The sequence below is a fragment of the Pseudorasbora parva genome, chromosome 1 (genome assembly GCF_024679245.1).
Source record: "Pseudorasbora parva isolate DD20220531a chromosome 1, ASM2467924v1, whole genome shotgun sequence".
Classification (NCBI taxonomy): Eukaryota; Metazoa; Chordata; class Actinopteri; order Cypriniformes; family Gobionidae; genus Pseudorasbora; species Pseudorasbora parva.
This window is the reverse complement of record NC_090172.1, coordinates 7,713,866-7,730,889: the sequence shown is the minus strand read 5'-3', so window position 1 is coordinate 7,730,889 and position 17,024 is coordinate 7,713,866. Positions and strand designations below refer to the sequence as shown.

At 40.3% G+C, this 17,024-nt stretch overlaps 1 protein-coding gene across 2 annotated transcripts in view; it reads right to left on the bottom strand.

The window, feature by feature from the left end:
* Positions 1–352: 352 nt before the first annotated feature.
* Positions 353–17,024, bottom strand: part of cpne7 (copine VII) — a 98,327-nt gene continuing 81,655 nt past the window's right edge. For both annotated transcript variants that reach the window (XM_067415203.1, XM_067415292.1), the window contains exons 15-16: positions 11,283–11,519; positions 353–4,995 (exon numbers count right to left, since the gene is read on the bottom strand). In XM_067415203.1, coding sequence (XP_067271304.1) covers positions 4,855–4,995; positions 11,283–11,519 — 378 coding nt within the window. In that variant the 3' untranslated portion in view covers positions 353–4,854. The remainder of the gene's footprint in view (positions 4,996–11,282; positions 11,520–17,024) is intronic.

The window sequence follows — 17,024 nt, the reverse complement described above, 5'->3', positions numbered from 1 at the left end:
TCTGATAAGGCAGCGAGGCGACGAGTCAGCTGCCTAGGTTTTCGGACACAGTCATAGACTCTATACTTTAAAGAGCTCTTTTTCCTTCTTGGAACCAATCACAGTCTTCAAAAGACTGTGTCATATGTAGCAACAGGGTCAGCCCCGCCTCCTCACTAAAATAAAAGTTTTTGTATTTTCCTCGCTCAGAGTTGCTCTCAGATCGAACACTTTTAAGCTAATATCTAAGTTTTTAAGGTAAATTAGGATCTTTCTGAGAGGATTCTTCAAAACAAACAAATCATTTGCCAAAATGTAACTATGTGTCCACTTGACTCAAACTGGCATACCACAATGACACACCACCATTCAGTCAAATTATTAAAAGATTTATTAGCCTCGATGCAGAAGTCTATACTCTACAGGAAACGGGCTTGTGCAACAGCAGACTCGCTTCCGACAAAATAACACTGAAAGAAATCCGACATGTACATTTCAACACAGAGGAGTGCATGCAGTAAATCACAGCTTTTGAAAGACATACTTCCAGTAATGTCACCGGCTCAAATCAAAGCATTGTTAAAGCATAGATGAGACCAAATATGTTCAAATGACTCTTCTTTCTCCGTGATCCAGCGCCTTTGACAGTAATAATAACACTACAATTTAATAAAGGTTTCCTTTTGGACAGCATGATCTGCCTATCTTTTCAGTGATATGATGCTTTAGGATGCAGCTGACCGTCTGTAAGCAGACTTATAATGTGTTAGCTAATAACTCAGAGGTCTGCATGAATATCTAAAGCAGCAATGACCTCCGGCTGCAAGAAAATACCACCAGGGTGATGCTGACCCATAGTAGAAGGACACTCATGCTCAACATATTCCTCTCCTTCTGCTACTATGTGAAAGAGCAGCACCTCCTGAAAAAGAGGGATCAAACTTCACCCCGGGAAACACTGAACATGCAACTGCAGTCCATTTGGAAAGGGATTAAAGAGACAAGCAAAGAAAAGAAAGTATTTAAAAATGCTATGTACAAGACCGCTGCGGAAATTGGAATAGGCTACATGTACAGTTCAAAAAGCCACTCTCCATTTACATAACCATATCACAATGGAATTATAATGTTGCATTTGTGCAATACAGGCTTCAGAATAGCAGACAGAACGAGGGAGAGAGAAGTACAAGTACAGGCGTTTTCGTTTGTGCTCTTGTATAGACGTGTACTAAGCACACCAAACATCTGACACTTCTCAGCCCAAAATCGTAAATGACTATATACCCTGTTAATGGATAACTCGAACCCATTGCTTTGCACAAAGAAAAAGAAATGTACATTCATTAAACACTTTAAAATGATTTTCTCATATATCTGAAGTCAAAATGCAGCTCTTAGTTTTTGTTGAAGCAACTGAATGCTGGATAACATCGCTCTAGTTGTATGAAAGGTTGCAATTCATTCGACAGGGCAGGTCTTTTTGTGCTAGGCGATACTGAATGATTTCTTATGAAGTTATTTCTGTTCACCCAATTAAGTTCTAGAGTAATATGTAAATACAGCGATCACTGTTTGTTGATTTGTACGTGCAATGTTAATATTTGAGGTGATGCACGGACTGTAGAACTGTGCAGACATGGCTATTGTTCACTGTCAACCATATAAACCCTGTGCATGTGGCAATGTCATGTGTCAGAGTCAATTCAACAGCACAACTGTGTGAGTGCCACACCCAAACATAAGAATGAAGACAGCACTTTAGCACTTTTTGGCCTGGTTTCACAGTCAGCGCTTTCATAAACGTGCCTTAGAACAAAACATTACTGGTTTGTATCTTGAGAAAAAACAATGGCACTGACATATTTTAAGATATATCAGTGCAAGCTCAGTTAAAACAGCTCAAACATGCATTTTAGTCAGGGACTATAGGCTTAAAGGAATAGTTCACATAAAAATGAAAATTACCCCATGATTGACTCACCCTTAAGCCATCCTAGGTGTATGTGACTTTCTTCTGTCAGATGAATAAAATCAGAGTCATATTAAAAAATGCCCTGACTCTTCCAAGCTTTATAATGGCAGTGAATGGCAGCCCAAAATTTGAAGCTCAAAAAAGTACATCCATCCATTATTAAAGTAAAGTTAATAAAAGCCTACTGAAGCAAATCGATGGGGTTTTGTAAGAAAAATATCCATATTTGACACATTATAAAGTCAAATATCTCACTTCACTGACATTATAAAGCATGGAAAGCCAGGAGATTTTTTTTTTAAATATAACTCTGTATTCGTCTGAAAAAAGAATGTCATATACACACCTAGGATGGCTTGAGGGTCAGTCAATCATGGGTGTCATTTTCATTTCAGTGAACTATCCCTTTAAGTCTTGTATGTGAAACTAGCGGTTTATATTCACTTTGCCTTCATTTAGCTCAATTTCAAATGAAAACTTGCTTTAAAGTTTAAATGTTTTAATGATAAAATGCTTTGGATATAATGTGCCTCCCGTGTGAAAAATAGGTACACTTTAACATACTTTTAAAAAGGGGTACTTATTACAGAAATTATACTTTAAATGAATACTTAAAAGCAATGTTTGAGGACAATTATTTACAATTAAACGAACATGTATTAGTTCAAATTTATGTTCAATTCAATTAGTTGAACCCAAGACCCAAGTTTTTGAACACTTAAGTAGGACTTAATTCTTCATGTCATTTTGGTAGTCTTTGAAATATGGTTAAAGCAGAAAAATTACCATTGAATTATAGTAAACTAAATTATATTTTAATGTCATTTTTATTGAAACTCATATGTGCTATATTTAAATATTTTGTATTTGTAAATGTAGTTGCATTTTAAATATATCAACTTTAAATGTAATATTGCATAACACACTAAAGTTAATATTATAATTGACCTCTTCACCTGTGCTTTAGTACTGTATGTACTGTAAGTAAACACGTCAAAATATGTGCTTTTTAAAAGCACAAAAGATTAAATTTAAAAAGTTCTACTAAAAGTAAAAACTTTAATTTGATATTCCAAAGTGTCATTTTTAAAAGTGTACTTAAATGTGTTAACAAACATTCATAAAAGTGGACTCTCTTTATGTATTCTTGTGTCCTTCGAGTTCATTAATAATACCCCATACAAATATATATTTAAAGTTTCTGTGTAGTATTTAGGAGGATCTATTGACATAAATGCTATATAATATGCATAACTATGTTTTCAGTGGTGTATAAAGACCTTACATAATGAACCGTTATGTTTTTATAATTTCTATCCCCATACACCTTACATTGAAGTCACTGTTTTGCACCGCCATGTTTCTACAGTAGCCCTAAAGGGACAAACTGCTCTACAGAGCGCTCTCAGACGGCATTTTTGTCCTATGTCGGCCACCGTAGCTTCTCTATGTTCTTCAAGAGGGAGGGGTGAGCAGTGGGCACTTAAAAATTGCAACCTCACCAGATGCCGCTGAAATTTACATGATACACCTTTAAATATACTTTAAAGATTTTATGTACACTACAAGTGCACATTCAATACAATAAAGCGCTTTTTTCCAAAAGGGAATACATAGGTGTATGTTTAGGGCGGTGACATTTTTTTTGGGGGCGCATCAATGACAGATGGGTTCATGAAACAAGTCTGTTCAGTTCTGCTATTCACAAAAATTATACTTGACTTTTGATCAGAGCAGAGATTTGTGCACTTCTCTTATGATTGACACAAAGCCTGAGGCGATGCTTACACAAACCATTTAAACAGAGAAAAAATATTAATTAGAGCACACTTGAATAAGAGCAGGAGTTGTAGACTGGATGTGATGACTATAGGGATGGGAACAAAACACTTCCAACATATTCTCAGACAACCCAACCATTACCTATTGACTTACCATTTTTTAAGAAGTCCTACATACGTTTTGTTTTGAGCAATCAGAAGTGTTTGTTAAAGGATGTTAACAGATGAATTTAAGTTAGACATAATGAAATTATACAATTTGCACAAGGGTCTCAAGATACATTTGTAAAAGGTATTTTTTGTGTAAAAACAACTCTGAAAAGAATGCTAACGGTGTAGATGAATGCTCACGGCTCACAATGCTCCTGGTGAAGATGCTTAAAAAAACAGCAGGTCTGCATGTGTACGTCTGTTGCAGCGGTGCTTTCAAGGCGATGGATTTGAAGACTCAGGTTTTCCAAATGGGTTTCACTGTGCAAATAGTCAAACATGCTAATTAAAGCACCACCGCTAAAATATTTAAAACTGGTCGACCTGACTAATTGACTAGTCAGCTTATGACCGTTCTCACACCCATTATCTTTACATCAAAATTATAATGATTTTAGCTATGAAATATGCATATTTGTCCAGCGAAACCAAAGCGGACTCTTTCAGGCAATGTACTGTACATGCAATTATCTATAGAATATTTCTTCATATTACATTGTACGTTTATAGCCAGTTCCTTTCCAGTTCTCCAAGAGTCCAGAAATAAAAAGAGCCCACAGGCAGGCAGAGCAAAGTCTTCGAAAGCTCTGAAGGTCATACAAAACCGCAGAAAGCAGTGGCCTTGTGCAGTTGAAAAGAGTCGGGGGGGATCAGAAGGCCTGTGGTGCTGATGGGAATTCAATGTATGGTCTGACCCTAGACAAGACAGAGGGAAATGGACTCCGGTTGGCATGCTGGGGGAGCAGTCATGGTGTCAAGGGTAAGATCGGCCACCACGGTCCAGTCGTGTATGAACATCTTACAATAGACAAGTGTAGTCAGTGTACTGTATGTTGGCAGAGCAGCCCTGTCCCAGCTCTCACTCTTTGCTGTGCTGTGAAGGAGTCGAGGGCTTGACCGGAGGTTTGAGTGTTATTCAGGAGTGTTGGCGATGGAGTTGGGGGCTGAATTCAGCACTGGGTTTATGGGCGGTATGGCCTTGTGACTGAAGTACTCCACTACCTGTTTAGGCACCTCCGCCAGGACGCACTTTGCCAGTGCAGCTGGTGAAGCCTGCAAAAGTGACACTTTTATTGGCCTCCGCCGTGAGGGGGAAAACATTAACAATAGTGAAAAAGAGCAAATCAACCAAATTCATGGTAAATTGTGTTTCAACAAAAGGGATGAGTAGAGTACAAATTATGATTTAAATGGTTTGGTGGAGAGCCAAGCAGCAGGCTGTTGAGAGTATTTACACATTTTTAATCCTTGCTTCTCTAAAATTATTGTTTTTTTGTTTGTTCGTTTGTTTGTGTTTTTTCTGGCTGTGTACATCAGTGGAGCGAACAAACCGCTCTTGTGGAGAAACTGTGGGGAAAACGAAGAGATATTTCTGCAACACTGGCATATGCTGGTTCGCCTCGCTGCCTGCATCCTTCACCAAAGCACCATATCATTTATGCAAGGCTCCTGTTACAGTGTTCATTTACTTTTCAAATTTTAAGTCCATAAAAAACATTACAATGTATTGATGTTTGCCTTAAATTTCAGACAGACAATCATTTTATAACTATTGGTCACATTTGGTTAACTACAGCTGTAATTATATGCAGGTATGTATAAGTTTAAGAACAATGTAAAACATGCATGGAGACAATAAGTACATTGAAATGTTGGTACATAGTAGTCAGGGACCTGTATTTTCTAGATTGTAACTATTTATGAAAGCCTGCTTTTCCCAGAATGAATAAAACAAAAAGTCTTGTGACTTTATTTCTCCCAGTTGTGACACGGACTCACCAAAATTGGACAATAGAGGATTGGAAACCGGTGCATGGTCTGATGAATCTCAATTTCTGCTGCGACATTCAGATGGTAGAGTCGGAATTTGGCGTAAACAACATGAAAGCATGGATTTACGAAAGTTTTAAAGAGCTTGGCGAAGTGAACTCTCAGGAAGCATTTGGTTAACACCACTGGCTTATCCACCTGGTGTACTGTTGGCGGGTTAACACGATGACGGATAGAGAAGCGAGGGGTCGTTGCCTGTTGATCACGCCTCTCGTGGTCTGATTGGTTGAAGGACTATCCAAATTATGTACAGTCATTTAATTTATTCTCATTGATTACACCTCTTGTGCAGTAGAAAATACAGAGCAGACTCCCCAGACCAATGTTCAATCTTAAATTGAGCTTGGTCTGGTGGTAGTATAAAGTGTAAAGTGCTATACAAATAAACATGACATGACTTTACTAGAGCGTCAAATTGCAAGGCTTGTACAAACATATCCACGTTGATAAGATCAGATCCTTTTCTTATGCTTATTTTTTTTTTAACGCTTATTGTATTCTCAATTTTTTGTTGTTTATTTTGTTTTTTAAAGGAAAGCATGCAGCACTTATTTACATATTCATCTAAACTTCACTCTTAGCAGTGTGGCCTCGTTGGATGTTCACTAACAGTATATCGCTGCTCATGTATTTTGAACTTCGTTTTACCCCTAAACGTAAAAGACCTTTGCTGTGAGTGGACCCACTTTATATTAGGTGGCCTTAACTACTATGTATTAACATTTAATTATTAATTTGATACAATGCACTTATTGTGTACACCCACACCACCACACCTGTCCCTAACTCTACCCTTAAACTGACCCACACCACCACACCTGTCCCTAACTCTACCCTTAAACTGACCCACATCACCACACCTGTCCCTAACTTTACCCTTAAACTGACCCATATCACCACACCTGTCCCTAACTTTACCCTTAAACTGACCCACATCACCACACCTGTCCCTAACTCTACCCTTAAACTGACCCATATCACCACACCAGTCCCTAACTCTACCCTTAAACTGACCCATATCACCACACCGGTCCCTAACTCTACCCTTAAACTGACCCATATCACCACACCTGACCCTAACTCTACCCTTAAACTGACCCATATCACCACACCTGTCCCTAACTCTACCCTTAAACTGACCCACACCACCACACCTGTCCCTAACTCTACCCTTAAACTGACCCATATCACCACACCTGTCCCTAACTCTACCCTTAAACTGACCCACACCACCACACCTGTCCCTAACTCTACCCTTAAACTGACCCATATCACCACACCTGTCCCTAACCCTACCCTTAAACTGACCCACACCACCACACCTGTCCCTAACCCTACCCTTAAACTGACCCACACCACCACACCTGTCCCTAACTTTACCCTTAAACTGACCCATATCACCACACCTGTCCCTAACCCTACCCTTAAACTGACCCATATCACCACACCTGTCCCTAACCCTACCCTTAAACTGACCCATACCACCACACCTGTCCCTAACTCTACCCTTAAACTGACCCATATCGCCACACCTGTCCCTAACCCTACCCTTAAACTGACCCACACCACCACACCTGTCCCTAACCCTACCCTTAAACTGACCCATACCACCACACCTGACCCTAACTCTACCCTTAAACTGACCCACACCACCACACCTGTCCGTAACTCTACCCTTAAACTTACCCATACCACCACACCTGTCCCTAACTCTGCCCTTAAACTGACCCACACCACCACACCTGACCCTAACTCTACCCTTAAACTTACCCATACCACCACACCTGTCCCTAACTCTGCCCTTAAACTGACCCACACCACCACACCTGACCCTAACTCTACCCTTAAACTGACCCATATCACCACACCTGTCCCTAACTCTACCCTTAAACTGACCCATATCACCACAACTGTCCCTAACTCTACCCTTAAACTGACCCACACCACCACACCTGTCCCTAACTCTACCCTTAAACTGACCCATACCACCACACCTGTCTCTAACTCTACCCTTAAACTGACCCATACCACCACACCTGTCTCTAACTCTACCCTTAAACTGACCCATATCACCACACCTGTCCCTAACTCTACCCTTAAACTGACCCATATCACCACACCTGACCCTAACTCTACCCTTAAACTGACCCATATCACCACACCTGACCCTAACTCTACCCTTAAACTGACCCATACAACTACACCTGACCCTAACTCTACCCTTAAACTGACCCACACCACCACACCTGTCCCTAACTCTACCCTTAAACTGACCCACACCACCACACCTGTCCCTAACCCTACCCTTAAACTGACCCACACCACCACACCTGTCCCTAACTCTACCCTTAAACTGACCCACACCACCACACCTGTCCCTAACTCTACCCTTAAACTGACCCATATCACCACACCTGACCGTAACTCTACCCTTAAACTGACCCATATCACCACACCTGACCCTAACTCTACCCTTAAACTGACCCATACAACTACACCTGACCCTAACTCTACCCTTAAACTGACCCACACCACCACACCTGTCCCTAACTCTACCCTTAAACTGACCCACACCACCACACCTGTCCCTAACCCTACCCTTAAACTGACCCATACCACCACACCTGTCCCTAACTCTACCCTTAAACTGACCCACACCACCACACCTGTCCCTAACTCTACCCTTAAACTGACCCATATCACCACACCTGACCCTAACTCTACCCTTAAACTGACCCATATCACCACACCTGTCCCTAACTCTACCCTTAAACTGACCCATACCACCACACCTGTCCCTAACTCTACCCTTAAACTGACCCACACCACCACACCTGTCCCTAACTCTACCCTTAAACTGACCCATACCACCACACCTGTCCCTAACTCTACCCTTAAACTGACCCATACCACCACACCTGTCCCTAACTCTACCCTTAAACTGACCCATACCACCACACCTGTCCCTAACTCTACCCTTAAACTGACCCATACCACCACACCTGTCCCTAACTCTACCCTTAAACTGACCCACACCACCACACCTGACCCTAACTCTACCCTTAAACTGACCCATATCACCACACCTGTCCCTAACTCTGCCCTTAAACTGACCCATATCACCACACCTGTCCCTAACCCTACCCTTAAACTGACCCACACCACCACACCTGACCCTAACCCTACCCTTAAACTGACCCATATCACCACACCTGTCCCTAACTCTAACCTTAAACTGACCCATATCACCACACCTGTCCCAAACCCTACCCTTAAACTGACCCACACCACCACACCTGACCCTAACCCTACCCTTAAACTGACCCATATCACCACACCTGTCCCTAACTCTAACCTTAAACTGACCCATACCACCACACCTGTCCCTAATTCTACCCTTAAACTGACCCACACCACAACACCTGACCCTAACTCTACCCTTAAACTGACCCATATCACCACACCTGATCCTAACTCTACCCTTAAACTGACCCATATCACCACACCTGACCCTAACTCTACCCTTAAACTGACCCATACAACTACACCTGACCCTAACTCTACCCTTAAACTGACCCATACCACCACACCTGTACCTAACCCTACCCTTAAACTAACCCACACCACCACACCTGTCCCTAACTCTACCCTTAAACTGACCCATATCACCACACCTGTCCCTAACTTTACCCTTAAACTGACCCATATCACCACACCTGACCCTAACTCTACCCTTAAACTTACCCATACAACTACACCTGACCCTAACTCTACCCTTAAACTGACCCATATCACCACACCTGACCCTAACTCTACCCTTAAACTGACCCATATCACCACACCTGACCCTAACTCTACCCTTAAACTGACCCATACAACTACACCTGACCCTAACTCTACCCTTAAACTGACCCATAACACCACACCTGACCCTAACTCTACCCTTAAACTGACCCATATCACCACACCTGACCCTAACTCTACCCTTAAACTGACCCATATCACCACACCTGACCCTAACTCTACCCTTAAACTGACCCATACAACTACACCTGACCCTAACTCTACCCTTAAACTGACCCACACCACCATACCTGTCCCTAACCCTACCCTTAAACTGACCCATACCACCACACCTGTCCCTAACTCTACCCTTAAACTGACCCACACCAACACACCTGTCCCTAACTCTACCCTTAAACTGACCCATACCACCACACCTGTCCCTAACTCTACCCTTAAACTGACCCATGCCACCACACCTGTCCCTAACTCTACCCTTAAACTGACCCACACCACCACACCTGTCTCTAACTCTACCCTTAAACTTACCCATATCACCACACCTGTCCCTAACTCTACCCTTAAACTGACCCATACCACCACACCTGTCCCTAACTCTACCCTTAAACTGACCAACACCACCACACCTGTCCCTAACTCTACCCTTAAACTGACCCATACCACCACACCTGTCCCTAACTCTACCCTTAAACTGACCCATATCACCACACCTGTCCCTAACTCTACCCTTAAACTGACCCATATCACCACACCTGTCCCTAACTCTACCCTTAAACTGACCCATATCACCACACCTGTCCCTAACTCTACCCTTAAACTGACCCATACCACCACACCTGTCCCTAACTCTACCCTTAAACTGACCCATACCACCACACCTGTCCCTAACTCTACCCTTAAACTGACCCATACCACCACACCTGTCCCTAACTCTACCCTTAAACTGACCCATACCACCACACCTGTCCCTAACTCTACCCTTAAATTGACCCATATCACCACACCTGTCCCTAACCCTACCCTTAAACTGACCCATATCACCACACCTGTCCCTAACTCTACCCTTAAACTGACCCATACCACCACACCTGTCCCTAACTCTACCCTTAAACTGACCCATACCACCACACCTGACCCTAAATCTACCCTTAAACTGACCCACACCACCACACCTGTCCCTAACTCTACCCTTAAACTGACCCATACCACCACACCTGACCCTAAATCTACCCTTAAACTGACCCACACCACCACACCTGACCCTAAATCTACCCTTAAACTGACCCATATCACCACACCTGACCCTAACTCTACCCGTACCCCACCTCAATATCAGCAGAAGTGCTTTGCAATACAATCAGAACACAGTAAGTACATTGTACTTATTTTTTGATGTAAGTACATAGTACTTAAGGCCACCTAATATAAAGCGGGCCATTTATTTGTATGTTTTATTCTGGTGGAAACAGACTTAATTACTTAACCTAAAGTTTTTAATAGGGTGAGGATTAAAAAAACTGCTGTATAACTTGATATGTGTTTGCTTTTTATTGCAAACATATACAAATAATATATTTCTTAAAATGTAACTAAGCATTTTTTTTTTACTTTAAAGTTATACACAGATCCCCTTTTTCTGAGATGCAGGCTCAACAATAGCACATTAACCTTCATTTGCAAATTCCCAGTGACCAACAAAAACTGACCGTTTTAAAGTCTCTGAAGGGCACAAACTGGACGATGTCCCTCAAGACGGGTTCCCCTTTGGGTGAGCGCAGGACTCCATCATCTCCATCAAGGATCTGCATGTCCGTGAAGTCTGCGTTTCCCACTCCTACTATGATGATGGACATAGGCTGGTATGAGGCGCGAACGATGGCCTCCCGTGTGTCGGCCATGTCTGTGACCACCCCGTCTGTGAGGATCAGCAGGATATGATATAGCTGGCAGAGAAAAGGGTTGTCATCAGGTATTTTGTTTTATTTTTACTTTACATTGTAATAAACATGTCTGGAGCTCATCCACTAAGCATTTCATTTTACGGAAAAAGCCCCATGTTGTTCTTAACCTGTATTATTTTTTCAGCGTAATAAAAAATTAAAGTGCAAATCTATGAAAGATTTTGTGTTGTGCAGAAGACAACAACATGAGCAGGAGAAAATAAAACAAAAGAATTGTAATTTATGGGCGACCTGTTCCTTTTAATTTCCTCAGTAGTAATAAACAGAATATTAGATACATTCTAAAATAGGCAGTCACTGGGCTAAAATTAGCAATATTTACTGGCCTGAACATCCCAGGGGTCCGGCCAACATTAAACATGCAAAGTCTCCAGTTTGAGTGAATGGCCTGGTTTCCGAACATTGATCTCACTGAGCTCATTTACTGAAAAACGATCACTTTTGGGGAAGGGGTGATCTAAGATTAAATAATAGATTAAGATCATCACAAGGACATTGTGCATAGACGACAGCGATGAAATTGCTACGCTTGAGGGCAAATATTTGACCCGAGACCACGTAAAGTGAATTCATTGAATTCTAAATTGATTGTAGTTGCGTTAATTACCAAAACAGCCCTCAAGATAATCAGCTATAAAACGTTTTATTTGGACTACATTTCTAAGGTCATGTGCACAAACCAAGGACACGAAGCAGGGGGGAGATTCATTAAGACCCTTCAGAGAGCTGCATTTCAGTGCATTCAGTTTCTTATTCACATTTCACCTCCAGTTCAGAAACTAAAAGAACTTCACCTGCATATTTCACCAAGAATTTTTACATTAAATCTTAAATTAAATCATAACTTCTTACTTTGAAATGAATATTATTGAAAATACAAACTTTTCAATGTCTTTTCAATGCAAATCTGGAAAGTGCTCTGCTATTTGCATGATGAAATTAACTCAAAGCCATTATACCCAATTTAGAAAGACACAAATAATGAACTCCATTGAATAATATAAGCTGAAAATATTAGTTAGACTAATTATCCAACAAAGATAAAAAGGGGTTTTTAATGACCATCTGATATAACAGCATGGTGGGTGTGTAAAGCCAGTGTGACCAAGGTCTTGTCCACACACTACATGTTTTAGTTTGAAAACTCATAATTTTCTCTGTTTTGGCTTTCCATCCACACTAAGATGGTATTTTTGTGCTACAAAAATTTTGCTTTTAGAAAACGCTCTCCCAAGTGAATAAATTAGTAAGTGTTGTATGGACTGTGAAAACTGAGGTATTCGAAAATAATGACGCATGTATAGTCATGTGACACATATTGTACCCATAGATAGCTATGCTTATATTAGTATTCTATACTAGTATTCTTAGTAGTGCTAAAGATATGTTATTTTGTACACTTCATATCTCAGTCCTGCAAATATGACTCGCAATGGCTGTCCTGCAGCACAACATGATAATGGTGACTGAGTTTGCGGGACCTGGAATGCTGAGGTATTTTGCTAAATAAAATGATCCTGTCAGAAGAACTTAATTCTCATTTCAGTGTGCTTTTACGAGGTTTTACGCATGCACAGTAAGGTGAATTTAGTGTTTTCTGACATTTCAGTGTGGATGAGAAACTGGAAAAACTAATGTGGAAGGAGAGCAGCTTGAAATGAAAACGCCATTTTCAAATGTAGACATAGCCTAAAGTTTGAACTTTATGAATGAAAAATACACACAGTCTGATTTAATATTCAATTTGGATGGCTGTATTGTATCACCTTTCATTGTATACATGTTCAAAATTGTACTAACTCTCATTAGAGTATTAGTAAAGGTAGTTAGGGTTAGTAGAATAAGTTGACACATAGTTGTAAAGTTACTTATAGTCAGTGGAGTCTCTGTTGGAGGAGCATCACAGTTGTGTTAGCAGACATTAAGCAGACGGTCTACTAATACTCTAATGACTAGTAGTTGCATATATGCAATAAAAACGCACCGATATTTCGGCATATTTTAAAATTTTGGCAGATACAGTAATTCTTTTGATTTGAAAGCCGATAACTGATATATTGGCCGATCAATCTAAAAAAAAATTTAATTTATGAGAGCCTGATCACAAAAACAAAAGTCTTACCATTGAAATCCAAGTCTCAAGCACACAATTATAATGATGTTCTCATAATTTTATTGAACCTATATGACTTACCATTTGCACTTAAAGGGTTAGTTCACCCAAAAGTGAAAATTCTGTCATTAATTCCCCACCCTCATACCGTTCGAAACCCCGTAAAACCTCATTTTGAACGTTCATTGAACGTTGAACGTTCATCTTCGGAACACAAATGAAGATATTTTTGTTGAAATCTGATATCTCAGAAAGTCCTTCAATGACACCAATGTCATTTCCTCTCTCAAGACAAATTAAGGCACTAAAGACGTCGTTACAAAGCCCATCTCACTACAGTGACTCTACAATCATTTTATGAAGCGGCGAGAATAGGTTTTGTGCGCAAAAAAACGAAATAACAACTTATATAGTGATGGGCCGATTTCAAAACACAGCTTCTTGAAAGTTCAGAGCTTAATGTATCAGGGCATTGATTCATGATTCGGATCACGTGTCAAAACGCCGAACTGCTGAAATCACGTGACTTTGGCGATCCGAAATGCTGATTCGAAATGCTCCGAGGCTTTATGAAGCGGTGGTTTGAAATCGGCCCATCATATAAGTTGTTATTTTTGGGTGAAGTAACCCTTTAACTATATTTTCTTTTCTCTTTTTTTAAAGTGATTCCAATTATATTTCAAGCAATTCAAAACCATCAAGGTGAACAACATAGCTAAAGTGTGTCAGCAGAAGGAAATACAACCCCAAATCAGAAAAAGTTGGGACAGTTTGGAAAACGCAAATAAAAAAAGAAAGTAGTGATTTCTAAATTTACTTTGACTTGTATTTCATTGCAGACAATATGAACACAAAATATTTCATGTTTTGTCTGGTCAACTTCATGTCATTTGTAAATATGCATCCTTTCCTGTCATTCAGACCTGCAACACATTTCAAAAAAAGTTGGGACAGGAGCAATTTAGGGCTAGTAATGAGGTAAAACGGTTAAATAATGATGTGATTTGAAACAGGTGATGTCAACAGGTGATTGAAATTATGATTTGGTACAAAAGCAGCATCCAAGAAAGATCTAATCCTTTAGGAGCAAAGATGGGCCGAGGATCGCCAGTTTGCCAACAAATACGTGAGAAAATTATTGAAATGTTTAAAAACAATGTTCCTCTAAGAAAGATAGGAAGAGATTTGGATATTTCACATTCAACAGTGCATAACATAATTACAAGATTCAAGGAATCTGGAGGAATTTCAGTGCATAAAGGACAAGGCCACAAGCCTAAGCTGAACAACCGTGATCTCCGATCCCTCAGGCGGCACTGCATCAAGAATCGTCATCTATAAGCGATATCACCACATGGGCTCAGGACTACTTTGGCAAACCTTTGTCAAGTACCACAATACGTAGTTACATCCACAAATGCCAGTTAAAACTGTACTGTGCCAAAAGGAAGCCTTATGTTAACAGTGTCCAGAAGCGCCGTCGACTTCTCTGGGCTCGGAGGCATCTGGGATGGACCATCACACAGTGGAAATGTGTACTGTGGTCAGATGAATCAGTATTTCAGGTATTTTTTGGGAGGAATGGACGGCGTGTGCTCCGGACCAAAGAAGAAAAGGATCATCCAGACTGTTACCAGCAACAAGTCCAAAAGCCAGGGTCTGTCATGGTATAGGGTTGTGTCAGTGCCCTTGGCAAAGGTAACTTGCACTTCTGTGAAGGCACCATTAATGCTGAAAAGTACAGAGATTTTGGAGCATAATATGCTGCCTTCAAGAAGATATCTTTTCCAGGGACGTCCATGCATATTTCAACAAGACAATGCAAAACCACATTCTGCACACATTAAAGTCCTGGCTGCGGAGGAAGAGGGTACGGGTACTTGACTGGCCTGCCTGCAGTCCCGATCTGTCTCCAATAGAGAATGTGTGGCGCATTTTGAAGCGCAAAATGCGACAACGAAGACCCCGTACTGTTGTCCACCTTAAGACTTGTTTGCAGGAAGAATGGGACAAAATTACACCTGAAACACTTCATCACTTGGTGTCTTCAGTCCCTAAACGTCTTTTAAGTGTTGTGAAAAGGAATGGCAACATTACAAAGTGGTAAATGCTTTACAGTCCCAACTTTTTTTGAAATGTGTTACAGGTCTAAATGACAGGAAAGGATGCATATTTACAAATGACATGAAGTTGACCAGACAAAACATGAAATATTTTGTGTTCATATTGTCTGCAATGAAATACAAGTCAAAGTAATTTTAGAAATCACTTCTTTTTTATTTTATTTGCACATTCCATACTGTCCCAACTTTTTCTGATTTGGGGTTGTAATCCATTATTTATCAGCAATATTTTCTTATTGAACCGATAAATATAACATTAAAAATGAACATATACCATAACCGATATGGTGGCCGATATATCATGCATCCCTAAGTTACATCTAAATTAGGCTTAAACTGTGTTTCTCTGTCTGCATCTGGATTTATCAGAGTATCAGATATTCTTTTAATGTGCCAGTTTTAGACTATAATTGTACATTTCATTACTGAGTAATAATAATGAACTGCATGTACTTACTGTATGGTATGGTTAGGGTTAGGGTTTGGCTTTGGGTTACTCACATTTAATTATGCACAATTTATAGTAATTACTGAGTAACTACATGTAACGTGTAACAAGAACACTGTAAAATAAAGTGTTAACCACATCCAGAATTACTGCCCATAGAAAGCTGGTGGTTAATTAATTACATTTTTAAAAGTATGTTTGTGTACATTTTTGAGAGATCATGGTACAAGCAATTTCTCAAATAATGAAGAAGCACCTATCCAGATGTGCATTACAATGCATGTTATAGTGCCTGCTTGGGGAGTAGAAAATTCACTTCGAAATTTGTAAAGAATAATCACAGAAACTCAAGTAATACATTGAATGAAATTTTGAAATTAGAAAGACTGGTATGTTTTTGTAAAATGTACTCTAGTAATCTTTGTTTTATCTACAATTAAATACTTTTACTTCCATGTAAATTGCCACCAGCAACACTTTAGTGGCCATGTTTTTGCCATTACCTGATTGCATAATTCCTTTAGTGATTCCAGTGTTCATTTTTATTGAATTTCACCTTCAGTGCAGTGCCATAAACAGAATGGACTGCATTTATATAGCGCTTTTACCCTACGGCCATCCATTACATTATGCCTTACATTCAACCATTCCTACACCGACGGTGATGAGAGCAGCTAGGGTTTGGTGTCTTGCTCATGGACACCTCGACACTTGTTCAGGTGGAACCGGGGATCGAACCACCAACCTTCCGGTTTACAGACAACCTACATGCCGCCCCATAGAAGAGAGAAATAGAAGATACT